Below are 27,297 nucleotides of genomic sequence, written 5' to 3'. Positions count from 1 at the left end.
CTCCACTTGGATTTCAGTCTGAATGTTGAGAAAGTGCCACAAACTCAGAGACTAATGAACCCATTCAAAATCAAGCTGATTGTCATCAGGGAGAGAAATCCAGAGGCATCCGACTTTATTTAAAGTCCTGCGTGGGTTGATTAGCATACAAAGGTTTCATCTCCCAGTAGATTATAGAAATCCAGCTCATGTCCCAGTACAATTTAAAACGTAAATTTTAAATTTTCATGTTGTAGGAAAAAAAAAATGTGACTATAACTCCAAAAGATATTCCGGGTGTGTCTTGAGATACAAACTTCAGAGAAGCTATTGTTCTGAACCCACTAGTGAAAGTTCAATGTATAGTAACTGTTTATGTCGTAAAAAAAAACCCCATCATAATGACAACATTTTACCAGCAAGCTTAAAGTCTGACTGCAGTATTTGCAAGTATTTTTGTATACCGTTTGTGTATTTTTCCATCACAGATTTCTGTCCTGTTGCTCCTGTGGGCTATCTGCGTTTCACAAAGGGCAGAGCTGTCCGTCCTCACGTAAACAAAAAAAAAAGAGGCCGAACAGAGGAAACAGGTGAACGCCAATCGAGTTGATAACAACTACGCTTGTTATGTGACTGTAAAGACAAAAGTGCATTGAAAGCTCGAAGTTAAGCTATCAATGGACAAACTTCGACGTTGACTGCGACGCCCACGTGTGCGCACATACATGCTCATTTACCGCTTTCCTGCCGATCATACACGTCCCTCTCTACATCTGTCAACATGTAATTAAGCCAGCAGGGTCTTGCTGAATAGTTGTGGAGAGGACTTGGAATCTGTGGGTATAAACATTTACATTCTGAGCCACATGATATGATCATTAAGGCCGCAGATAGTGGCAGTTTGTGGCCAAATGGTGCTTTAGGTTCTCGGCTTATCTGTGCAAGGCCTTTTTTTTTTTTTCTCTGCCAACACTCATGGATCATTTACAATCCAAAGTTAGTCCCTTTAATTCCTACTAATTGCTGAGAAAATATACGGCAGGCCTCCGCTACTGTGACAGCTAACTGTGCTTTTCATAATCATTAGCAGAGGGGTCATAAGCAGATATTTTGTGTGACTTATCAAAACATGGCTGGAAAAATGTAGAGTGAAAGGGTGTGTGTGATAATTAGAGTTCAGGCAAATGAATGAACAGAACCAGCTTTCATGAATGGTAAAATTGGACGCGGTTAACAGGCGGACAAACAACCATATTTTTGCTCCTCCATAAATTCATGAGCGTCAACTACAAGTGCCATCCTGAAGTTACAAATGTCGGATTTTATTTTCAGTCGCAAAGCTGTTGGGTAAACCGCTGCTGAACTTACTGTTGACTCCCTTCTAGTCAAAAGATAGAAAGAAAAGTTGCCTTGTCTTGGCAGATTTATTAGATTTCGGTGGATTTGAAAACAATAGGAGCCACAGCAAAGCACATTTACCGTCTCTCTTGTAACAAACAAACTAGTCATTGACTTCATGCGTTTTCTATGAAGTGAATGTGGAGATAATGGAAGGAGAAGCAGCCAAAAGGAAAGCAAAATGCACATTATCCAATATTCGAGATGCTATTTAACAATATTTAAGGTCCCAATATTATGCGTATACAGTAAATACAGAACACTTATGCGGACCTGTCACAATTATTACATATTCGCCTGACCGTGATTCTTTAAGCTGATCGCTTGTCATTGTGCTGAGTCGTTACAATCATTTCCATTCATCTGTGTAAAAACAGCGAGATGAAACATACAGAAAAGTCATATTTCTATCACCATTTCCAATCGTTTTCCAACGTTTCAGGTTTCAGGAAAGCACGATAAGTTAGAGGAGGCAATTTGTCGGATTTGCAGCAAGAAGCTGGCAGTCAAAGTAAAATGAACAGAAAACAAAAAATGAATTGTCATTCGCAATTATTTGTTTGACAAATCACGGACAATATAAATTTCATGATGGTGACTGCCCTGAGCCTGTTAATGTGTACCGTGGACATTAACATTTCTATCTACATGCACTCAAGTAGACCTTTTCTCTTTGCACATCTGTCACCGTCTCACACACACGCACACACACACGCACGCGCACACGCACACACAACTTGTCTTGAGTAATAGCACTTTGTTCACTGGAGACTGTGTAGCTAAATATACCAGTAACTGATAGCCCTGCTGGTTGATGGGCAGGAACACTGTTGCCCCTGACACTGACACAGAAGATGAATAGCAACAGACAGCAACAGATGTGTCTGTGCATACCCATAACTGCAGTAAATATGACTTGGGTCTGAGGATTATTTTAATGAAGAGTGAAACGTCTTCAGCAAACAAAACTACAAAAGAAAACCTTGAAAATTTAAACAAAATATGCCGTAGAAACGAATATGAAAAATCGGCTTTTTATAAAAGTGTCCTCCCAAAATCCCCTGATGTAATAATCAACCCTACATTGACCCCTTTTTTTTTTTTTTTTTTTTTTCTCAGCATTAGTGTGTACCTGGTCCTTTGACCCACGGCTTTATTAGCCTTCACACCGAGGCCCTAATTGATATTTGATGGATGTCGCCATCGTATCTCGGTCTCCGAATAGAGTTCAGACACTCGGCCGAACCCAGAGAGCCCAACAGCAACCCTCTGATCCTCAGCTCTCACACAGGCAGGACATACCACAGCTCTGTGGTGAAGCCAAGACAGGAGCGATGATTCAGAGTAACAGATAGACCACGAGTGACAGAGAAGGAAGATGAAAGAGCGAAGGGAAAAGGAACGGAGGAAACGGAAGGAGGAGAGAAGAAGGAGAGGCCACTGCTAAACGGAACAAAAAAAACAAAAAAAACTTTACCATTACTTCCTTCTTTCTCTTGTTCTCTTTCTCTCTGTCCTTGCCTGACTCCTTCTGTCTCCCGTTTTCCACACAGTTTTAGTTTCGGGTGCACTAACCTGCAGAGGACCGCTGGCTGGCATGGTGGATCTCAGCGATGTCAGGTCGATGTCTCGGACCTGCTCTCCTCTCTCAGTCTTCCCCATTCCCTGCATATTAAGGCCCGTAGCGAGCAAGCACACGCGCGGTTGAGCGTTGCCCTCGCAGCAGTGAAAATGCTAATGCAAGGATGGCAGTGGTCAGTATGAAAGGAAATGACCCTAGACGCCAGGCACCAGGCACCAGGCAAGGCCAGGGAGGACAACGGAGGGACAAACAAACGGCTTATTCACCCCATCCGGGTCTCCCCCTCTCCCTGTCTCTCACTTTGCACTCTTTCAGTCTGCCCCCCCCCCCCCCCCCCGTATTCTCTCTCTGTACTAAATCGAGCTTGTAAAAATACTGGAATTCCAAACGAACCATCATATTGAAAACCAGGCAAATATTGCCCAAAGCCTACTGTGGGACCTTATTTGACGTTAGCCTGTCTGCGGCTATATTTGCTATGGCTGACCAATGCAAACCATTACCAACCAACGCACACCAAGTTGCATCTATTTGTGCCTGCTTGCTCAACAAAAACATTCTGCTGTATTTCCGTCAAGTTAACCGAGGTCAGATGTGCTCCTATTAAAAGCACTGAGGCTCCACTGTTGGGAGTTTACGGCTTTCTTAGCCAGGGGACCCCAGGCTAACAAGGACCCAAAGGCACCATGTGCGCAGGAGACGGGCCAAGTAATATCAGGAATGTTGGAGACAGATGGATGAAAACTTGAACAAAAATAAACTAAAGCTGTCTGCACGGCTGCTTTTTGGCATCTCGCATACAAGGTGCTTTAGGTTTAAGCACCAAAACTACGAGGGTCGGATTTTGGAAAGAGATCATTGTTTTTAGGAAAAATACAAATGTTACTTCAATAAGGGGATGTCATTAGAAGTGAATAGCAATATTTATTGAAGTAATGAGTTTGAGTAATTCAGGTTTGGCAATTAAACTCCATAAATTCGAGACCACTTCACAGAGCGATGTCTCAAATGAAGGCAGTCGATAGGACAGGACCCATCGGAGCCTGAAGACGCTGGAGGTGGTGGAGCGGAGAAGGCAAATTTCCAGATTATTTATGTAGCACAAAAATCACAAGTCGCGATATAACAGAGAGGAAACTAATGATTTCCACATGAGCAACAGTTGGAATAGAAAACTACATTTTAACAGGAAGAAACCTCTGACTAAACCAGTCTTGGAAGATCAGCGGCCATCTACCTGGACCGGCTGGCTTGATGGGGAAGTGGAGATGAAGTGATGGGAACTTCAGTTGAGGCTCCCAGGGAACCCAGATGGATGAGGTGGCGATGGGGAGGAGGAGCTTTTCTCATGAGGAGATCTGAAAGGCAGAATAACTCCGTTGCTGATGTTGATCACGTGACAAAACGTGGAACACTCACTTATAAAAGTTATCGAGTACTCTGAGAACTTTTTGATCAACCCTAATACACAAGTTACGTTATGTACGTTGAATACGTTTGGGAAGTTTATTTACGTCGCTTAATATGAATGATGTCGATCACTGCTGTTATCGACAATGTGGAAACAAGGTGAGGGGGGGGGGGGGGTCTCTGCTACTGAGGAACCTACAGAGAATTATCCCCCAAATCTGCTACCCCGGCTGCCCTTCGGCTTCAAAAAGCTTTACAGCGAGTTTGTTTTGCTCTTTTTAACTGCCTGAAACGTTACAGTTTGGCTTCACGGTCACAGCTCTCATAGCATTTTTTTGTTCACAGGCAACTGTTTGCAAAAAAAAAAAAAAAAGGTCTGTGCACTACCTGCTCAGCACCAAAATGAATGTAGGAGAACATTAAGCAGCTAAAGAGTCAGATACGTCCCTCAGGGATTAAAAGAAACCAAAAACACAGCAAAATGACAGAGTGAGGCTAGAAGGAAAAATGTTTTTACAGGAAAATGAGGCTTTATTAGATTATACATTTGAATGGCCTTTTGTTAAAGACAGAAGTGGGAGAGACAGACAGAGATAAAGGAAAGCATTCACCCCTTCAAACCCAGAAGTTACCTGCCAGCGTTACTTAAAAACCACAGGAACCGCTAATGGCGCTGGAAATAACACAACAAAAACAAATGGCACAAATGCGATTTCTTCATATTTCCTGCTCCGGCATGACAAACATACATAAATAAAAGAAGAGTGCCGCACAGAGTGCGTTGGGGGAAGGTTGTCGTCCACGGCGACTAAACGCCCCGCCGTAAGCGCAAATCCTCAAAAACTGATCTCCCCATTGTCAGGAATTCCATTAGGTTAAGTGAAAAGAGCATCACAGACATGGTGAGCACAATGAACCTCTGTCCCACTTTGGAAAGACTCGTGACGAGGGAGTGACATTAGTATTTAGCCACCAGGAAACGATGCATCACTCTATGTGCTCAAATTTAAATATTTGTTAATTCTCTATTTTTTGTCTTTTGGACTAATTAAAAATGATTTATTTCATTAGTTATTCTCTGCTGACCCACATCTATGTCATTTAATAATATTGCGTACATGCTCCATGCAATGATTAAATGTTGACAGAATTAAAGAGCACTGCAATTAATTTCCTGAGATAAGCATTGTATAGCTCAATATTCATCAAGCCTGATGTCCTTTTAAAGCCGTCCCCACATCTAACATGCTCCAGAGTTGTAGAAACACGAGGCAGACAAAGCCACTGACAAACTGTTAACACCCTTAATACAGTCGTATTTTTGATAAGCACAAACCTGCAGACAACCACTGAATGTTTGTGTTGGGAATATTTTAATCTTGGCAAAATGGCACACTACAGTTATTACGTAATATTCATGTGGGACAAAGTTTAAGGCACTAAGCTGTCGTCAGTTTTCTCTTTAAAAAAAAAAAAAAAGCATAATCTGAATGAGTAAAAGCAGAAACATCTGCCCTTTCACTTGTTTTTTTTTTTTTTTTTTTTTTTTTTTTTTTAGTGTGTGGATTTGCATTAACAAGTTTCCAGGAACTGATCTGAGCTCACACTGTCCGGAGAAATTATTCTGTTTTTGTGGTTTTTCCAGAATTTCACTTCTACCGTCTTACGGGGATTTTTAGGGTTTCTATGGGGAGCTGTTCAACAGCCCGTAATGGACTATTTGGCTTGTGTTTAGTTTGTTGGACTGTTTGAACAAGTTGTTCCCAAAATGAGAGCTCAAAAACAAACTGGCCTGCCCACATATTTTTTTTACGTTTTTTTTTAATTTTTTTTATAGTAATCGTTTCTAGAAACCAAGAGTTTAAATGAGACAGCTCCTAGAAAAAGATCATTAGCAGATGGCAATAACACAAAGCACAGATGCGTCCCAGTTCTTCCTAGAAAGAATAACTGCTGCGCAATAGTTTGAGTTACGGTGTAAACGTCTTTACTGACTCCGCTGGCTTCCAGGGATTTAGCCTGTGATATTCTTGACAGCTAGCTAAATGCCTAATCCCGGTTTACACAGTGAAGATGAAATGGTTCTTGAGGGTGAAGGTCGTGGTTTGAAAAGGAGTCCACCAAGGCTGATTGGTGACGGTTTCAGGTATGTTTCTGTATGTACAAGTGGAGGCTAAAGAGAAGCTGTCGAGCCTCGACAGATCATTTTTGTTTAGTTCTCTGTAAAAAAAAAAAGATCAAATAAATTATTTCCAAGTAAAGCCTGCGGGGGTTTTGCTCTGCTTCTGCTCCTCCATGTAGCAATTTTGCTTGACTGTAAACAAAGTTGTTAGAAGGTGTTGCTTGTGCACACAAAAGAGGGATTCGTCCTCCGTTGCTCTTCTTGGGGGGTTTCTGGCATTTCTTTCCAATTAAAGAGTTTTTTTTTTTTATGGGAGATTCTCCTCGTCCAAATCAAGGGTCTAGTGTTGGACACATTGTAAAGCCCTGTTAGGCAAGATTGTGACTCATAATAGTGAGTTATATGGACAGAATTGGACTTGATTTGACTTGTTGTGAAACATGCAACACCCTGAATGGTAGTAGCTTTCATTTGCAAAGAAGTTATTTATAGCATGCTCTTTGTAGAAGCAGATTTCAGTTACGATTTGCCCGCAGTCATTTGAATCATAAAGATAAAATGACTCATGCTTTGCGTGAAGGTGAGAGGGATACATCACACCTCGCACTAAGATGCTAAAGAAAGCCAAAGGTAAATATTATCCTCACTCAAATATCTTGTTGCTTGAATAGAGCCGTTTTAAATGCACTGGCACAACAATTGAAGGCATGACGCTGATAACGACGAGTTCTAAGCCGTCTTCGTGTGAACTTTGCTGGGAAAGCAATGACATTTTAGAGAACAATGCTGGGCTGCTTTTTAAAAAACAGGCTACATTTATATGCTGTCAATACTTTATTGACAAGTTTTAATGTGATTCTCCAACTAAGAAATGAGTTCTTGTTTAAGGCGAGGTGGACAAAGCGCTACCGTCATTATATGCTAAAGTGGCGCCATGATGTGTACTGCTGCCAAAGCCTTGAAACTTAAAGCTACCCTGTGGATTAGGATTCGCACGTGTGCATATGCACATGGCTGACATGATTGCACAGGTCTACCAATTGGCAACCCACCGTGACATCATCCACTGGTTTGTGAACTGCCTTTTTTAAGCCTTGAGTCTGGTATTTTGGCCGTCGCCATGTTGGTTTTTTTGGGAGCCAGAAGTGACCACGTTTGGACGACTCTGTATTTCATAAAAGAAGTTGATGCTTTTTGAATGAGAGTCTATTGGAGTCACATGTTTTCTGAGGCCAGACCATAGTGGCGCTCAGAGGTACTGCACGTTAAGGCACTTCCGCACTTTGCAGACCCAGAGGCTACGTTCATTTTTACTTTCAGTGTACGAGTGCCACCCATTGTTACACTAATTCTCCGGTTAACGGCAAGTAGTAAGGCACCAAGAAATGCAGAAAAAAAAAAGAAGTAGTATTGGCTTTACAAGTGTTTTACTAGGAATGGATTCAATTTACCCGAACCCTCAAGGATACACACATTGCACTTTGATGAGTAACACAGAATGTAAATGTGACGATAACAATTTCGCAGGGTTCCTTTGAGTGTGATCCAGAGACGGTGCCGCACCTCTGGGTGCCTGTGGTTTTTAAATGCAGAACACAGTGTTCGCTTAATCACGCGGTTGGTACACGTTGATCTCGAGCTCCTTCTTGTTCACACGTCTAAGTGCCAGTAGGCAAGACACAGAACCCAACCGGCCAGCACCTCGTATGGTGACATCAGTGTGCATGTGTATGTAGGTTAATGTTAAGCGCTTGGCCTTGAGGCGCTATGGAACTGCAGCCATTTACCACTTAACGGTGATGACGAGGATGCTTACTTTTTGCTCTGGCCGTGCAGCTTCAGCCGCAATTTTTTTTTTTTGTAGAACATAATGTATGAAGCCATCGATATTTACTACACGTCAGCCAGAGACAGCTTTCTCAACCATCTCATGCAGCCAAGGTTGGGCTACTGAGAGAGTTATACAGGTCATGGAACATCAGCAACAGTTCTTATTTCTGTTGGCGACGCTGTCTCTAATCATGGACCCATTGTGTCATAAATTACTCGGAATTTAGATGGTAAACTTGCCACGGTATGATTGGGAACTGCACGTGTGCTGTGTGGGAACGGAAAGCTTGACAGTATAAAGTGGGTGGGGCCCAGCAGACGGTTAATGGAGACATTGCTTGAGGCCTGATTTGAAGCTTGTGTCAGACTTGTCTGAAATGACTTGAGACTTGATTTGGACGTCAAAAGGACTTCAAATTAGCTGTGGCGATGAAAGCTGGCACACTCTGTCTTTTCTGCATTGTGTTTGGTTTTTGTGCGATCAGTCTTTGTTCAACTCTCATTCTCTCTCTCTCTCTCTCTCTCTCTCTCACTTACTCTCTCACTCTCTCTCTCTCACACACACACACACACACACACACACACACACACACACACACACACACACACACACACACACACACACACAAAGATAGGGCTTCAGCAGTTGAGTACCAGGCAGCGCTGACCTCTCGCTTTCTACTTCTTTGTCACACACACAAGCACATACAAGCACACACTCACCAGACAGTGCCAGTCTCTAATCCCAGCAATGATAAAAGAGCTTTTATGCTCCAAGAAATTTCATCACAGTGATACGAACACACACACACACACACGCGCACTTTCCTTCAGAGGACATTGCATTGACTTACATTCATTTTCTGTAACCTAAACCTCACCTTATCCTTACATTAAACAAAGTATTCAGCAGAAACTCTAATTATTGACATTGTGAGGGCTTATTTTTGTCCCCAAAAGGAAGGTAGGTCCCCACAATGTGACTGTATGTCCTCGCAAGATGAGTAATACAAGAATACACACACTGGCTCGACAGGTAAGCCACTTCAAAGTTAACAGAGCGAATTTGCACATCGTAACTTCTGATGCCAGCTGATAACAGTGAGCGCACATCAGCCAACCGAGGCCCACATCTGCATGCAGACATACAGGTGCGCTGCAGCAGGGTACCCTGGGATGAGGGCGACACGCATCAAAGTGCTGGTTGGTTGCACTGACTGATGAGCAGGCGCACATGTGCTTTCATGTTCCACCTGCTCAGAGTGTGTGTGGCGGTCCAGCGTTTTTAGTCTTCCCCGATGACTCTCGCTGTAAAAAAAAAGAAGTTATGTCACAGAAATTTACTCTATTATTTTCTGGTGTTTTTTTTTTTTCTTTTTTTTTTTTTTTTTCTACATGAAGTACAAATGCCGTAAAAATACTGTAAATTGATTTGTTATAAAATAACCATATGATAACCAACTTGAGTCCTACTATACATAGAGGTACATTTGTGAGGTGTGTTAGATGGCTGTTAAAGCCGTTGCTGTCCTTACGCTAAGCTAAGCTAAGGTAATCAGATCATTTCCAAATCATTTTGTATCTAACTCACATCAAGAAGGAAAAAGGAGAAAGTATTTTTCCTTTTATTTTTATTTATTTATTTATTTTTTACAGATTTTGCAATGACCTTCAGTCATCCTCTTCAATATTTTTTTCCCCTGAAAACTAAACAGGAAGGTAAACGTCATTCTGACAAGGTCCTGAAACCTGGACTGTTACAAAGCAAACTAGGTCAACAATTTATTCTTACCAATTTAAGTGTATCTCTGCCCTGAATCCCTCCTGCATCCATTATGCTCTTTTATAAGATGAAGACTGTAGTCGCTCCAATTCATGGAGATTGGATGTTTCCGAAGGTGCTGTAAATTAAATTTGAATGATTCAGTCGCAGCAGGCAGGCTTTGATAAAACACCCCGGTGTGTGAGGGACAGTGTGAAAGAACTGCTAACATGCTAACAGACATAAACACATCAATAACCTGGAAAATCAGGTGGTTTGATTCCCTTATTGAATTGAATTATTGAATTCGTGTACTCAAAATTACACAAGTTTGACCTATTTTTGCAAACAAAAAGCAGACGCACACACACACTAAAGTTAAAAGTTGATATCTTTGTGGCTTCAGTGTTCACTTTTCTCCATTTTAAACAGAAGATTTGATTTCAAAAGCAGATAATTCCCGTTATTTCCCACCTGTTGAATGACTTTTGTACAGACTCGCATGTCTGCTGAAGCCCGTTGTTGAGCCTCATTTTCTTCCTGCATTTACAGCCTCTCTGCTCTTATTGCATATTTATTCTGACAAAATTTTGCTGCACTGCAAGCTGCCAATTGAACAAGAGCAATAACTGGAGAAACAGCTGCAGGGTACAAGGTTTATCCTGATTTATTGCCTTAATAATGACATTTCAGGGCCGTACTTCCGTATTTATAACAGTTGTAATTCTCACAATGTAGCTTTAGTGCAGACTGTAGTCCTAAACATATGCACACGTATACTGAGAGTGCTGGATTAAAAAAAACAAAAACAAGTCACAGCAAATTCTGCGATTGGAACTCGTAGACCGAAACGTGTTTGTTTTGTATTACTGTTAACTTCCCTTCCTAACACACCTAACTACGCCCGCGAGCCATTACCGGGAGGTAAAAACAAACAGAGAATTATTATGAGTAGTTCTCTTTTGTTCCGCAGGCAAACCATTATATTAAAATGCTGTTAGAAACGTGGCCAAACAAAGCTACCTCTAAATGGCCTACATCAAAGTATGGAATAATCGACTTTGGTTTTTGCTTTTGTGCCATCACTTTCCATTTTGAATCTCCTCTCCTCTCCTCTCCTCTCCTCTCCTCTCCTCTCCTCTCCTCTCCTCTCCTCTCCTCTCCTCTCCTCTCCTCTCCTCTCCTCTCCTCTCCTCTCCTCTCCCTCTTCCTCTTCCTCTTCCTCTCCTCTTCCTCTCTCTCTTCCTCTCTCTCTTCCTACAATTACACTTCAGAAACAAACCACCATGTCATATTTAACTCGCACGTATGACCACAGGGAAATAGACCTCATTTAAGTTAATTGCCTCTAATTTGGTCTGTTTCTGGGGTGAGTGAGAACATGTGTAGATAAAACTTTGCCTGGCCGGAGCAGATTAATGTGTTTCTAACAGGTCTGTGGGGAGACGTATGGAGAGAAGGAGAATGTGGAGCGTTTACAGTGAATTTCGGGGCAAATCGGTCAAACTCCACTCACATGGGGAAGAACACTCCGGACTCTTTAGTGTCACTATCTGGTAGAAGATTGTACTGCACAATGATCTGGTGCTGATCTCTATTTCACTGCCTGCACAAGCCACAAACTGTGAGTTAGTTATTTAAAAACATGACATAAATATCATAAACATATGTGACAATGCGCATTAAACACAAACAATTAGGACTCCATTCTCCTTATTGAGGAACTCAAGAGTCTGCGAGGCTTTCTATCAACACACACGCACGCACACACGCATGCACACACACACACACACTGAGTGTGGGGGAGAGAAAGTGAGAGTGCTGCATGCAGTGTATCTGTGAAGGGAAGTGACAGGTTCACTGTTGCAACATGAGATCTTTTAAAGCACATCCTTTGACACACAGAGGCGTCACACTCGTACAGTAAACACACCGAGTTATATTCGTGAAAGTCATAGTTCAAGGCAGTTTAGACTTGAGCGAAGTTGTAAAATGCGATACGGTGGAAGAAAGGAGAAGCCACCTCGTTGTAAAAGAAAAGCGTTAAAAGTGCTGCTCTCGTCAGTAGATTTTGCTGCAGCGCCCTCGATCGAGGCTCTTGACCAGCCTCTTCAGAGTCTTCAGGAAGTTCCTGCACGTCGATAAAGCCGAGTTACAACGAGAAGAAATGAGTCAAATGTTGCGCGAGGAATAATTTATTCTGTTTGATTCTCCAGTTAAATTTTGTTTTGAAAAAAAATACAAACGCTACACTGTTCTCTCGCAACAATAACCCGCATCTGATTGGCCACAAATTTGATGGACATATTTACTTCTTCTTCTGTTCTTCTGTGTCACACGTCCCTGAGAGAATTGTGCAACACTGACAGAGGAACGCGAAAATAGATGTGCTCTACGCAAAGAGAGGCTGAGAAGATGAGGTGGCAGAGAAGAGCATGGGTGTTGCAAGATTAATTATGTGCATGACATTCACAGTTATGATTTTCAGGTATAATTATTCAGCATTTTGTGAACAAAAGTCCTTCAGTGAAGAAAATATGTCTCAGAATGCCTGATGATGCCTAATGAGGCTTAATTAAAAACATAAATGGAAATTAGGGAAGGAGGCAAAAGAGAAAGGAGCGGCACACACACACACACACAGAGGCTTAATTTGACTACCTGAGGTTCGACAAGTCCTCCAACCTGTTGTAACTCGTTAGCCAGAACAAATTCTCCCTGACATCAGTAAACGAGGTCAACACGGGTCACACAGTTTGTCCGCTAACAAAAGAGACGACCCGCCAGATCCATAATCGCACTGACACACAAATACACACAAATTCAGTCGCCGAAAGGGACAAACAAGACACCGTGGAGTGTTTAACATGCCATGACAGCTTTTCACATACAAAGAGAGATGAGGAGAATAACATGACCTTTAACAAAATGGTGAAATCGGTAATGGGCAGACTCACCGATGTGAGGAAACACACAATTATCAATGACGTTGTTGTTTTTTTTCCTTTTTTTTTTTTTTTTTTTTTCCCAACACGAAAATTCACCCATCCAGAACGGACGGGCTGCAGCTGAAGCGAAGAACAGTTTGTATGATTGCATGCTTGATATAGGAGGCAGAACAACACGCACAACTCACACTAACTTACACACATATATGCACCCATAAACGTACAAATACACACACTGCCAAGTCAGCGGTCTTTTTTTGTTTTTGGTTGCATATTCTTGTTTTAGCTTCGCGCTCACGCTTCCTCTTTTGCGCGCTTGCTCGTGTGTGTTTGTAGGCGAGTTGCAAGACTAGATGAACTACACTTCCAACATGCACGTATCTATTTTAACACATAGAAACCACTGTTGATAATGAAATGGGCCGTAAGGAGATCTACCGACAAGAGGGTGCGAAACAAACTGTGCAGCAGCACGTTGCACGCCTCCTGAAGAGAGAAAAAAAAAAAATGGAAATGCACGTTCTGTATTTTAAACAGCTGTGAACAGATTTTGTGGCTTCACCAGGGGATCAAATTAAGGCAGATATAAAAATGATAATAATGATAAACTTAATTTGTACAGTGTCATTCGTAAAATTCTGCGCAAAATGCTTCACAGGAGAAGGTAAAAACAAAGATGTCTAAAATAGGATAGTGCAGACAAGTTAGCAATAAAAAAAACAACTTGGGATTAAACACATAAAACCTTCACAAAAGTAGAAAGAAGTTCTGAAAAGAAACAGATGTACATTTTTATTGTAAATTTGTTTTACACGTGAAAAAAAGATCAAACTACTTAAAAGCTCGATCGTGAAAGTAAGTCAACAGAAGTTGCTCTTCTAATTTGCAGTGGCAACAACAGGCTGCTTCACCGTACTTTAACCATCCTTCAGCACTTTTAAATCGAGGGGACGGTTTGGAGGATATTCTGATAAACTCAGAAATGTCACAAGGTGCTGAGCCCTTACGAGCCTTTAAAACAAGTACAAGAATCTTAAAATGTAGTAGTGACTCTATAACTGCAGTAATGTGATCTCTTGTCCTTGTTCTTGTTCAAATCCTGTCTGATGAATTATGTACGAGCCGCAACCTACCAATGTTGTTTTATTTTTGTTTTTTTTTTGTTTTTTTTTGTCAAACCAACATATAGTGCGTTCCAGTAATCCAGTCGAGAAATTACTAAAGCGTGATTATGTCAAAATATCTCACTTTAATCAGGAAGGCATAAAAAAAAAAAAACTATTTTTAGTAGTTTAGCCAAAGGGAGGAAAAAAAAACCCCACTGAGCAATTATGCAAATGTGTGAACCCTTGTCTGTCCTGATGTTAAATAATGAGGGTGCTGTTTGAGGAGTAGGATTACAGCGACAGAATGAGCTGGTAATTCAGTTAATATAAACATACCTGCTATCACTTGGCAAGCAACACATGACTTCAGTCATTCACTTCAAGGAACTATATAATGCAAATTCTTTTCTGCATGCAGGGGCCATCCTCTTTCTTAAAATCCCCGCTGACTCATTTACCTGGAAAACATCAAATCCAATGCAGAATTCTGCTGAAAAACAAGTTAGACAAGGTGAAACAGATTAAAGTTCAGATAGCGGTTTGACAGATGAAACTAGGTAACTGGGGCTCAGAGAGAAAATGACTAAAGGGGAAGAGGTTAAAGTGTTTTAACGTCATTACAGAAAGCCGTCTTAATGAGTCAGTGAAAGCTTCCGTTGTCTGAATCTCTCCGCTGATGAATTTCAGCTGTTGGAGCTGTCAGTCAAACTAACGTGCCCTCTGCTGACATGCGTGTCCGGCGACCGCCTGTTCATCACGAACAGCCACCGAGGAATTTTAAAAGACTCCAATTGTTCTCGTAACATTCCGTTTTTTTTTTTTTTTTTAAGCGTTACATTGATAACTGAAGTGAGCAAATGACTGCAATGCTGGAACAGGCTTCAGTTTCTAGATTGCTCAAATACGACATCAGTCAGTGATTGCACATTACTCAGTCAGCCAAAGAGAAGCATGTTTACAAGCCAAGTGTCATTCACACTGAAGCTAAATTAAAAGACGTTTTCGGTTCTCAACAGGCTCGAACTGAAATGCACAAACGAGTCTTCCTGGAGTTAGAGCTCAGGGTAGGCAGAAAGAGGAGTTTGACATTTTGGGATAAATAGGTAAATCTTTTTCAGATCAGTGAGATCATTCATGTTTATTCCATCGATCAGCCAGTGGAAGTGAGTTGGACAGATGTTAGTTGTAAGCTGGTTAGCAATGGATGCACCAACTGTATCTGTAATGGGAGCCTCTGACTATCTGACTGTATAAGAATTGTTGTTGTGGCCAAAGTTCAACCTCTACATTCATTACATGCTCACTGGTCCAAAACTTATTTTCCTCCCTACACAGTCGGAGCAAAAGTTTCCAGTTTTTGGGGCTAATGTAATAACCTGCTGCTGGCTGTATGTTTTGTAGACGGGCTTCTTGTACCATACTGGATGTGTAGACATTCAGGGGGAAGACCTGCTTTGGTACTGTAGCTCGGTGGCTGTCATTTGTTGGACTTGAGGCTTCTGCTCGGTTGATACGTATCCTCCTACTTGCAGATCATTTTGCTTGCGAAGACTCGACCTTTTAGAACCACCAGGATCCCAATCTTTCCGGTTAATGGTCTGGATCTCTAATCATCTTCTGTTCTTAGCAAAGGCATGTGATCCCTTCGGAACATTTTCCGTCCATCTGGTTTTTTTTTTTTTTTGCTGTTGGTTTAGTTTACTGCACAACAACTCTTGGCTCCACTAGATACACCGAGAAGAGTGACAGACATCTACGGGGAGGAATGTCGACACCGGCATGAAAGTGGTAGCCATCGTCTCATCCCAACGCCCAGCAAGAACTATTCTTTTAAAAATCCTTTCTTTTATTCTTCAATAAAGAGAGAAATAAAGGAAGTACGGGGAAATGAGTTGGATGCCGTAGCAGAGGTCGGGTACTTTCGGAGTGAGTTGAAAGAAATGTGGCTTTCTCATTGTGCAGCTCAGGTCTGTTGTCACCTCACTGAGGCCTCAACTTTGGCAGCTACAGTGTTGGTCGTCGCCCTCGGTTGAAACTGCTGTGTGCTCCACTGTCAGAATCGCTGGAACTTCAGGGGCCAAAATGTGTTGTTCTAGTATGCAAGCTAATTCTGCCCTCAGGTTCAGGTCGGGGCAGAGAGAGAAAGAGAGAGAGAGAGGAGAATAAATCATTCATTCTGACAGAGTAGTTTTCAGTCAGGGGCATTTTTACAGCTCAGTGAAGGAGGAGGCAAAGGTGTGTCGAGGTGTGTAATGGTGTCTGAACGAATGCTCCGGCCAAACGCGTGTTGTAAGCTGAAGAGCCGTACGTGAATGGGTGTTAACCTCTCACGCATTTACCCGTTTCTGTCAAGGATTTAGTTTTAAACATTTTTTTATTTTGTCCAATTGGCCACTTTCAGTTACTCAGTACCTTTTGAATCCAATTATTCCAGTTAACCAAACTCAGTGAGGTGTTCATTGTATGCCAACATCAACACGTCGTCATAATAAAACGACACAATATGTCGATTTCCACTGACTCCCAAAACGACATACAGCATATGAGCGTCGTAAGCGCCCTCTATAGGACCAACATGTCCTCACACCTAAACGACAGAACGACTAATTTGACCATTTCAGGGGTCCGGTGACAGGTGTCGTCGTCATGGTAACAGTAAAAAGCACGTCATTAACGTTGTGACACGGTTGGTTGGGTTTGATTTGGGCACCAGAATTACTTGGTTAGGTTTACGAAAAGATAGCCACTCCCTGTACTCCGTCACCCGAGTCCCTCATGGCTCCCGCCATAAAAAAAAAACGACGACCACCAGTGTTCGCAATGAACCTCTTTTGTGTTTAAATGTGCGGTATGAATAAATATCACTTGACTTGACTGAATGTAAATACAGCCTCTTTTAACACTTCAACTATCAGCCAATGTTCTCACTCTCGATGTCAGGACGGGCCCGCCAACATATGGTACTGTACTTTATATACCAGCTATATGTTTGCTTAGAGAATACAAACAAGACCAAAAAAAAAAAAAAAAGTAATTTATTTATTTATTTAGCTCTTTGTTTGTTTTTCATTGGCAACAACACTCCCAACCACATTACACACTGGCTTGCACTAGTTGAACATACTGTATAATGTCCATTTTCATCCATCCACTGATGTCTTTGTACGCTTTCTAAAGCTCCTTGGTTCAGTCCTAACTAGCTGTCTTGTTGTTGTGGCAGCCTCATCTAGTTTTACTGCCTTAAGCAGAGTGCAGCATAAACTTGTGCAGCATGTGTGCACACAGGCAAAGGAGCACCACCGGCACCAGCTCACAACTCGCACAACAACACTCAAACTGAAGGGTGCTCCCTGTGCCGAAAACACACGGGCTCTGCTGGGACATTAAACTCCTGGTGGGTCATGTGAACACCCAAAACAATAAGTTCACGGCCCGGTTTGTGTCTCCGCCTACTGCTCAGCAACCTCTGGAGGTAGAGCCGCAGGAATGAAAACATCCTTCATCATTTCAGATGTGTTTGCCGTTCGAGCAGCAGCAGCATTCAGCATACCAGCCTATCGTTACCGGTGGAAGCTTAGATAACAGCTATACTCGATAAGATATGGTAATGACTATGAATTAGTCAGCGCATTTTACACCCCATAAGCCTGTGCTGATTTTTTTTTAATTTTTTTTTTTACAATGGTTGCTGTTATAAAAGAACATTTAAATGAATATCTGGCGAAATTAGCAACCGTGAAGTATGGTTTTTTTTTTTATTAGTGCATATCAAAAATTGTTAAATAAGTGGAACAAAAAGGCTTCTCTGTGAGATAAAGTGAACCAGCTGCTAAAGTTAAAGTCTTTCCCTTATTTCAGGGTAAATCAGACATTATTCTAAGCAGGAAAACAAATGAAAAGGCCACAATTTAAAACAGAAATATCAGCTTCCCTGCCAACATATTAACATTTAAAAATCAATTTGGATGCATTTCACCAAAGGAAAAAACTATTATCTTTTAAATGTAAAATGATGTAGTTAAACGCCTGACAATACATATTTAGGTTTTGGTGTTTGATTGATTCATACTTGATGTTTTAGGAATGTTCCAATCATGGGATCACTCTCTGGTGTTTATTTATATATATGTGAGAGACTATGGGGTTATGACCCTTGGTGTTAAACACACACAGGAAGTTCCACTGAAAAAATATATATGTGTGTGTGTGTATGTGTAATGTTCCGGGTTGGGACAGGGCCTCTATTACTCACGAGGTCGGCACAATACAGGAATTCTTGCTCTTTTTCACGATATCAACTGACGAGCGAGTTAAACCATTTTCCTGTTTTGGTTATTCTTGCCAGAGACGTTGCGTGCAGTTCAACATCAGGGTGTGTGGATCTGACAGAGAAAAGGTCGGATTCTGAACTGCGGCTCCATTCTGATGTGCTGTCTTTGATAGCTACGTAGCCTTCTTTGACCTCTGTCACAAAACAAGAAAGAAAACATCAACACCAGAACAATATAAGAGATAAACTATACAATAGTTATTGATTTATTCTAAGTACAAATAGGCCAAAGATATGTTGGTCTACGCTAGACACATTCAGCGTCGACCTGCATACATCGGTAAACGGATAAGTCGATGAAAAAAAAAGCAAGAAAAAAAAAAAAAACTGGCAATGGATGTGTTAAACATGACACATAAAAACAGCATGATGAATGACATGTGCTGGCTCAAACTGCAGCTGTTTAGTAGCTCAGCATACTGGAGTTTGCCCCAGGCTGCGCGAATCAATTCTATCCGGATAAACAATACCGCTTCCGGTTTGACCTGTCAAAATAAGATTCACAACATGTTGAACGTATGAATGTGTTGCAGGTTTTTTTTTCTATTTTAGCTAAAGTATAACATTACTGACGTCGGCCATCCACCAAGATATGTAAAAAAAAAAAAAAGGTGGTGAATGTACTGAGTTTCATTAATTGTTACAGTGGCATTTAACGTAGAGTAGGCCAGATTATATATAGACAGTGATGATCTTTGTAATTGATGAATCAGTTGACTACTTGTAACTAAATAGATTTAAATATATGTTGTTGTTGAAAAGAAAATAGTCTGATACACGTAAGGATAGAGTGATAGGTGATACGTTTTTATGAATTGTAGAAAATAAAACCAAAATAAAGGTAGATTGCTAATTATTGTTAAGAAGGCCAACTCTTAACCTTTAACATGAAAATAAATGGCCACTGGTCACGTGAAACAAATAGCAACCTCTCGATTATTAAAAGTCATAACATGAGCTGCCTTCTGACTCATTCCTAATGTATTTTCTTGCAAAAATAATACAATTAAAAAAAAGTTTTGGTATACTATATAGACAAATACTATATATCTTAAATTATATACCATTTTATTTTCGAGGTATGACCCGACTAAACAGCTTGAGATTTGCACGAGTTTCTTTCCCCCCCCCCCCCAAAAAAAAATAAAAAAATTGTAAAGCTCTAAAATGGTATTTGTTGGATCTATTCGAGTTTTAGGTGTTAAACGGTATTTGGTTTTATTTTGAAAGAGCGCCTCTTTTCCTCCATCTTCCGGGTTAACGGCGGTGGGTTGATGCGGCACGGCTGTGAGAAAGCGCACCCGTCGCCTTGACGAGTCATCGCTAGAGAGGAGCCCGGAGAGGACGGAGCCGCTGTCTGATGGCTTGAAAACGAGGAATAACTGTGGAGCACAGCGGATTTATCGCACCGCACGAAGCCTGGAAGAGGAAAACGGCGGTCGCAGAAGCGGACTGGACGTGGACGCGGGTTGTGATACGGCACTTTTGAGCGAGGCTGCTTTGCCTTGTGGCTGCGGACCCCCAGACGGACAGACGGACAGAAAGTAGGACCAGAGCCGCCGCGGCACCAGCGAGCGAACTTGGCATCCCCGTCCGGTGGGAGGTGTCTGTCTGTCGGCTTTGGCTCGCCGCACGTACCGCTCTCCGCTTCGCTGCGTGGACCATTATTATTATTATTATTATTATTTTTTTGTCAAAGCAGAAGGACAGTCGTAGCGAAGTTCATTTTTGCAATTTGCTCGTTTTTTTGTGATTGTTCTTCGCCAACCAACTGTGGCTTTAACGTGACGCACCAACACTGACATTTCGTGCGGTGTGTCGGGGCGCACTGCAGAAGGAGTTGGAGGCTTGTTAATCAAGTTTTTACCGTCCTATTTCCACGGTAGCAGCGCGGCCCACACCAATGTAACAGGTAAATGGTCCAGCTTTTGTTTTATCACAAGGTTTTTTTTTTTTTTTTATCCAAACTGTGACTGGTCGTGTCTGCTGTTTGCCCGGAGACAAAGTTCGCAGCGTAGCCTCGTTTTGGGGAGTTCCTCAACAGGCAGCGGTCGGTGAACCCCTCGCTGCACGAGCTCCTGCAAAGCTGACGGCTCGGGATATTTATCATCCGCGTGCACCCTTTCCAGCCCGGTTAGCACCTTCGAAATACAAGATTAATATATTTATCCCGTCATAAATTAGTCCGCATCAATAACAAGACCAGTGAAGTCTACGACTTTTAAACCATTTTCCTTTCATTTGCTCCGGTGCTTTTTTTTTTTTTTTTTTTAATTGATTTATTTTTAAAGGATGAACATCTTCTTTACATAAGGTTTTAATGAGCCCCAGCCTTAGCAGATGGACTTAATGTAATTGTTGGATTTCGCTGCTGCCGTGTTGCTGCTACTGATAACAAATACTTTATATTTTAGTCATAATTTTGATGCTTAACCCTATATCATCCCGCCGTGATTTAATACTAGCCCTATACTTCTATTCTATCCCCTAACATCAATTTTGTACGTTCAGTTTTGCTTGTATGTGTATAATATTAGGCAGAAATTACAGAAAAGATCAATTTTGCTGATAAAATATGTAGCTTTAAGTGCCTCAGATCAATATTTATATATTTTTGTTTCAGTGCATGCAATGTAATTAACCATTTGAGTGACGTAATCTATGATAACAAGGCTAATTTCAGGTTATCAAAGGGACAACTCCTGTATTAATATTGATATTATGAATTAAAATATTTGATCAATAAAATAAAACAATATATTAGTTAATTCCTATTGTGTATATATATATATAGAGAGAGAGAGAGAGAGAGAGAGAGAGAGAGAGAGAGATGCTGTGTGTTTACTGCTACTATCTATCTATCTATCTATCTATCTATCTATCTATCTATCAACAATGAATGACTGAAGTTTGATATTACCTCAAATACAGTAAGATGTATCCATGTACATCATGTTTGCAGCCTCATGCTTGAAGAATCAGGCTCTTGGAGGGCAGCAGTGCACTGACTTAGATTGGAGAGTGTTTAGTGACGTGGAAGAAACACATTTTATTGGCCTCAGATGACAGTAGCTGCCTCATACTCAAGTCATCAGTCTAAATCTCCTCTGCTGGTGTCATCGTTTTCTATCGCATGACTTCATCGATCACTGCAGAGACGTTTACACATACAGTGCACACCTGGAGCCCGACACATCTGGTTGGATTAATGACTTCTTTTCACCTCCGGGGCAGCCAGGTGCCAATAAATGCAAAATACGTACGAGTCATTTCATGCAAATCTTATAAGCGGTTCTTCACTATACAGATAATGAAACAACACGCGTAGCTTCACAGGAGAGATTTGTAGTTTTGAAAAAAGTGCAAACAAGTCGAACCTGGTGGCCTTAAGCACATAGCTGCTGTGATCTCCTCACAGCAGCTCGTCTTTCACCCATTTACTTTAACTGAGGCGATGCAAAAGCAGCTCGTTGGGCCAAATAAATGACAACGTTTACCTGAAATTCAAAAGTATAGCTTGTAATAGCTTGTTTTACATTTGGGTGATGCAGAGGAAGTCTGACTGGTCAGCGTGAGAGGTTTATAGCTTTCTTATGAAGTGGTCACGCGGCATCTGGTTAGATTGACGTGAGAGGGGTTTGTATCGTTGTAATTGGCCGACACACTTTTGCACTTTTAAGTTTCCATGGATGTGGGACTGATTTAATTCAAGCAACTCCATAGATGACTTCACACAAATGTCGCAAAAGCGCCACAGGTTTTTTGGTTTTTTTTTTGTGCGTCACTGTCGATAAGACCTGTGAAAACTTGCCATGTGTTGCTCTACACTTGAATTAATTTACTCTGAATCATTTCTAACATCACACCCCAAAGTAGCTGCTGTTCCTCCGTGCCGGTGCCACTGTAACAACAGTACAAGGCATCCGTGGGACGTTAAGTAAGGCAGGAGGCGCATTTTATACCACTTGTGTTTTTCCGTAATGTAATCTGCAGAGTAATGCGTCGTACGCTGTCGTCAGATATGCATTTAGTATCTGTGAAGTAGCTCTGTCCGTGTCACTCCAAGTGCTCCACCTCCCCTCTCATGTTGAGCTGCTGAATTGCCACGGAGTAGTCTAACCTGGAGGTCAGTCAGGCTGTGCTGACTTTGGGCTAAATTTGGAACGCGGCGCAATTAGGCACACACACACACACACACACACACACACACACACACACACACACACACACACACACTCTGCTACATCACTCCACCGCGGTCGGGGCGATGCGGAGGGACAGACCCGGGTGGGATGCAGATCTCCCGTCTGGTTGACGAGCTCGAATCGGAGATTAAAGATTGTGCCGAGCCCAACTGATGTCAAACATTCACTAATGAATCCCAAAACAAGAGTTCAGAAGTTTTTAGTGTTTTTTTTTTTTTTTCAATTGTGATGAATCTTTTAAAGAAGCCCATTCTAAAATAATGAATTCCTTATGATAGTAATTGAATTTATGTGAATATTCACTTTTTCGGGACAAGAAATGCAACTTTCTTGTTTGACTTTTTTTTTTACCAACTAAATTGGTTTTGAAAGAAACATCCGAATGTGGGACTGATCTCTGCTCAGCGGTCCGAGAAGATGACTAATCAGCCAAGTGTAGCCAAAACTGTGGCAGCATTTGGCTGGTGTTCATTTCCTCCCCTGCTCGTGTCAATCATACCACTGATCTGTGGCCAAATTACATTAAGGGTATCTGACAGCTTGTGTGTTCTGACAGGCATTTTTTTTTTTGGCAGGAAGCCAAGTATCCCCGAGATTCATTGAAGTTGGTCAAGAGGATATGGATGATGAATTCTGAAGAAAATGTAATAGAAAATATACTTTCATCTTACAGTTTTCTGCCTCTCTTTTTTTGTTTGTTTCCAGTGACAAGGAGAGAAGCAGACCAAGCTGGGCCGGGCTAGGCCGGGCTAGGCCTACCTAGCCTTCTGTCTGGCCCCACCGGACGGGCCAGCCACCTCTCCAGGAAGTCTCATGATCTACAGGCAGAGGAGGCTCCAGCCTGGCCTTCTCCCAGTCAGACTGTAACAGATTGGACACGATCACAAGTTGCTATATCAGCATTTGGGAGGCCACACCGGCCTGTTCGATCTCCAGTCCTTCCATGTTGCGGTCGTCCCTCCCTGGATGTTGGCAGCAGGATGGATTCGGGTGTTAATTTGACGGTGGTCACCTCGCTGCTGTGCTTGCACCCCTCTTCCTTTGACTGCCTTTCTTCCCTTCCCTCGCTAATCTTTAAGAGAAAGCCCCATCACCTCACCTGGGGCTTCCCTGAGCCCTGTCGGGGAGGGCCTTGTAGGAACTGCAGGTTGTCTTGTTAAAACAGTTGGCTTTGCAAAGAGGAAGTAGAATTATTATTGCCTCAAAGAAAAAAAAAAAACTGCAAAACACAACGAGGATTGCTGCATTCAATTGATTTATTTTCTGAAACCCATCGCCTTTGCTTTTCTTGGAGTTTGATCAAAGGTCGGAGAGCATTTCGGTCTAAAAAGAAGCTTGTGCCCACATCCAGAGTTTACACAAATATGTTGGTTTGATTACTCACTGACAAAAAAAAAAAATCTTTATTTAAACGTACAGAGTTTCTCTTTTGTTGTTTGGTCCTTGTGGAAGAATGTCTGAACGCAGCGACAGCAGCAACAGCAGCAGCAACAGCAAGGCAGTGAAATTCATTGCGCCGCCCGCCCCTGCGCCCTCTGCCTCCCCCCTTCTATCACCCCAGACCCCCCACAAGAATGTGAACGGCTCGGCCAGTTCAGACTCGCACGTCGTGGAGAAGCTGAGCGTACAGCCAGAGGTCCAACGCCGACGCCACACCATGGATAGAGACTCCAAAACAGCCGAGCACCGTTTCTTCAGACGGAGCGTCATTTGCGACTCGAATGCGACGGCTTTGGACCTACCCAGCAAAGCAGCCGTGATACTCACCTCGCCTCCGGACTGCGAGGGGGCTCCCGCCCTCTTCTCTCCACAGCTTTCGGGGCCTGGACCCGAGGGACCGGATTCTGAAGGCACGGAGGCGACCAGAGGTTCCTACTTGCAAAGCGCCACCCTTCAGCCTTGTCCTGGGGGCGGTGGGGCGGTCGCAGAGGGACACGCACAAGATGCTGAGGAAAATGTAGGTGTGAGCGTCATGACGGTTGCCGTTCCCACCAGTAGCGGCGTCGGACACGGTGCGGACGGGGCAGTAAAAGAGCCCGGCCCGACTGCGTTGGGCGTTACCGGCACGACGGCAGGCAAAGGGCCCGACGTCACGTTGCTGCCCACGGGGCTCGAGGACACGCGGCAGGTGTCGGCAAAAGACGGGAAAGCGAGCGAACGCGTGGACGGGGGCAGCGCCAGCGGTCCGGCGGAGGAGAAAGACAGGGAGACGGAGGAGGAGAAGGGGCTCGCCAAAGCACGGGCGGAGCAGAGGGAAGCCGAGAAACGGGTGCGAGAGGATATAGAGGAGGCTGAGACAAAAGCTGTGGGGACTTCGCCGGACGGACGCTTCCTGAAATTCGACATCGAGATCGGAAGAGGGTCTTTTAAGACTGTGTACAAGGGACTGGATACGGAGACGACGGTGGAAGTGGCATGGTGTGAGCTGCAGGTACGTCCCGTCACCTCTCCAGCGTCTGTGCTCTGTCCTCCTCCTGTGAAGTCTTTAACGTAACGCCACCAGCCAGGTGCTGAATTCTACCTTTTCTCTCCTCTCTGTCCTACGTTTATGTGGAGATCTCGCGGTTACTGATACACCGATAGATACGGTTTGTGAGAACTTCCTGCTCACCCAGATGCTTTGCTGTATCAATTGTTCATGAAATGACATCAAGGTCTGATGGCGATTGAGATACTGGAGCAGATTACATCCCGGCTAAAGCTGCATGCATCTGGTGTTTTGATTTTTTGTTTTGTTGTTGCAGCGTTTCAGATAAAGCATGACGATCTGGAAGCAGCGTCGTCCCACCGACAGGCAAATTGCAACATTTAGGAAACATTTCATTCCTATTAACAAGCTGCTTTTGTGTTATGAAAGGCATCAACAGTAGTTTAAATGTAGAACTTCCTCTTTTCTTTTGGATTACCTTCTCTCACTACTTTTTCTGACTTTAATAGCACATTTTCTCTTTAGTTGATTGTGTTGGGTTAACATTGTGTTTCACTGGTTTATTGCAGTTTGAGCTGTCAATCGGGACGGCAGTAGTTGAGAATATTTGGCTGACTGGTTGTTAAATTTATATAGGGTTGACCTGTACATGTTGCATCTCCTTGGGCACATTTTTAAATGTTTCTTACACAGTTGTGAGATGCAGAGTTTACCAAAGGTTCACCAAACTCCTCGTACGGTGCAGCTCAGGCACTCCTTTTCGTCTTACTCATGGTTTTCTAGAGTTGACGGTTGAACCTGTGTGAACGGATGCTGTGGTGCCTACAGCCACCACAAGCTGCGTAAATGAGCACTGAAAGCGGAAGAAGATGCCAAACGATGTAGTCAAAGTGGGTTTGATTTCCTGGTGACTGTGCCAGTTTGATGAAACCTCACAAACCCGCCTGTTTGATATCTGGAACGGTATTATAAAGGTTTGAGAGGTTCGTCTATGTCTCGAGACTTCCTCGTTGAAATCCCCTGATTGTCTGGAAAATTGAGGACACTGAAGTCTCTTGCAAATGCATCTCTTGCCGCCTTGTTACTATTCGTGTTGACAGATCACTTCCCTGCTGCTCCAGGATTGTTTCTCTGTGGGTAGAACAAGACCGGTTGCCGTGCAGCTCCCCAATCAGCTTTCATTCTCAGTCTTTAGAGCCATAAGGGTCAACAAAAAAAGAAAATACATCTGCATCTTGTACACAGTTGGAAATGTGAGACAGGATGGCGCACAGCTCAGCACAGGATGCTGTTGTGCCATTATGGTGCACTGATGCAACCTCTGCAAAGAGTGTGTGTGTGTGTGTGTGTGTGTGTGTGTCAGAGAGTGAGAGAGTGAGAGAGAGTGAGAGAGAGAGAGAGAGACCTAAAGTGTGATCAAAAGACAACATAGAGGGGTATACGTGTCGGTAGAAGAGGTGAGGCAGACAGAACTGGGAGGAAATAGAGGAAGGCTTATAGCTCTTGTTGACAGGTTGGCACGGAGACAGATGTGGGTTCAGCAGTCGGAGATGGAGAATAACGGTCTCAGCCGGTCATATGACATTCAGGCCTGAGCTTGAGGTTTGAGGAGGAAGAAAACTGCTCGCCCTGATGAAACAGTCGTTACAGTGCCAGAGAAACAAATATTTTTCCGGGTATTCTGCAGCTTTTCTGCAGAATGGGAGGAAACATCGGGGCTAGGCGGTGACATAATTAGCAATACACGACATAGAAGTTGAAGTAATTCCATTTTTTCCTCATGACCCGAAAGGCATGAGCAGTATTTGCGTCCTTACCCGTCTTTCCAACCTACTATTTGCGCTCTAAATGAATTAGAACCCGAGAAAAGTCAGACGAGGTGAGACCGTGTAATTAAATGTTTTCTCTGCAAATGTGCGCGTTTGTGTTTCTCAGCGTTGGGATTATTTCCTGTGGGAGCTCGTGCTTGTTTTCCTGTCATCTCCATCACAAGATGCTCCTCGAGTCTTCCTGAATCCCAGGAGCTAAAATCAGCTTTGCCTGATGCCCCGCATCTAGGAAACGCCGGTTTGTTTATCTGAAAAACAAACGTCTTGCCTCTGTTTAAGCTTTCTCTTGTCTGTCACGCGTCCCTTTTTTGCTCTCTCTCTCTCTCTCTCTCTCTCTCTCTCTCTGCCTCTAATACTCATCCAAATGT

The 27,297-nt window shown here is 42.7% G+C and overlaps 2 protein-coding genes across 17 annotated transcripts in view; one reads left to right on the top strand and one right to left on the bottom strand.

Moving 5' to 3' along the window:
• Nucleotides 1-3,169, bottom strand: part of LOC138202570 (ninjurin-2-like) — a 36,505-nt gene extending 33,336 nt beyond the window's left edge. For 3 of the 5 annotated variants that reach the window (XM_069156697.1, XM_069156700.1, XM_069156701.1), the window contains exon 1: nucleotides 2,953-3,169. In XM_069156697.1, the coding sequence (XP_069012798.1) occupies nucleotides 2,953-3,048 (96 nt within the window). In that variant the 5' untranslated portion in view covers nucleotides 3,049-3,169. The remainder of the gene's footprint in view (nucleotides 1-2,952) is intronic. The other 2 variants (XM_069156698.1, XM_069156699.1) reach the window with 2 other exon arrangements.
• A 16,631-nt stretch (nucleotides 3,170-19,800) lies between these two features.
• The window catches only part of wnk1b (WNK lysine deficient protein kinase 1b), a 96,835-nt gene continuing 89,338 nt past the window's right edge, over nucleotides 19,801-27,297 (top strand). For all 12 annotated transcript variants that reach the window (XM_069156680.1, XM_069156669.1, XM_069156677.1 and 9 more), the window contains exons 1-2: nucleotides 19,801-20,379; nucleotides 23,378-25,103. In XM_069156680.1, the coding sequence (XP_069012781.1) occupies nucleotides 24,126-25,103 (978 nt within the window). In that variant the 5' untranslated portion in view covers nucleotides 19,801-20,379; nucleotides 23,378-24,125. The remainder of the gene's footprint in view (nucleotides 20,380-23,377; nucleotides 25,104-27,297) is intronic.

This window comes from Embiotoca jacksoni, unplaced genomic scaffold (assembly GCF_022577435.1).
Source record: "Embiotoca jacksoni isolate LCO1_2020_lvr unplaced genomic scaffold, fEmbJac1.0.p SCAF_21, whole genome shotgun sequence".
Classification (NCBI taxonomy): domain Eukaryota; kingdom Metazoa; phylum Chordata; class Actinopteri; family Embiotocidae; genus Embiotoca; species Embiotoca jacksoni.
This window is presented reverse-complemented; position numbering and strand designations above follow the sequence as displayed.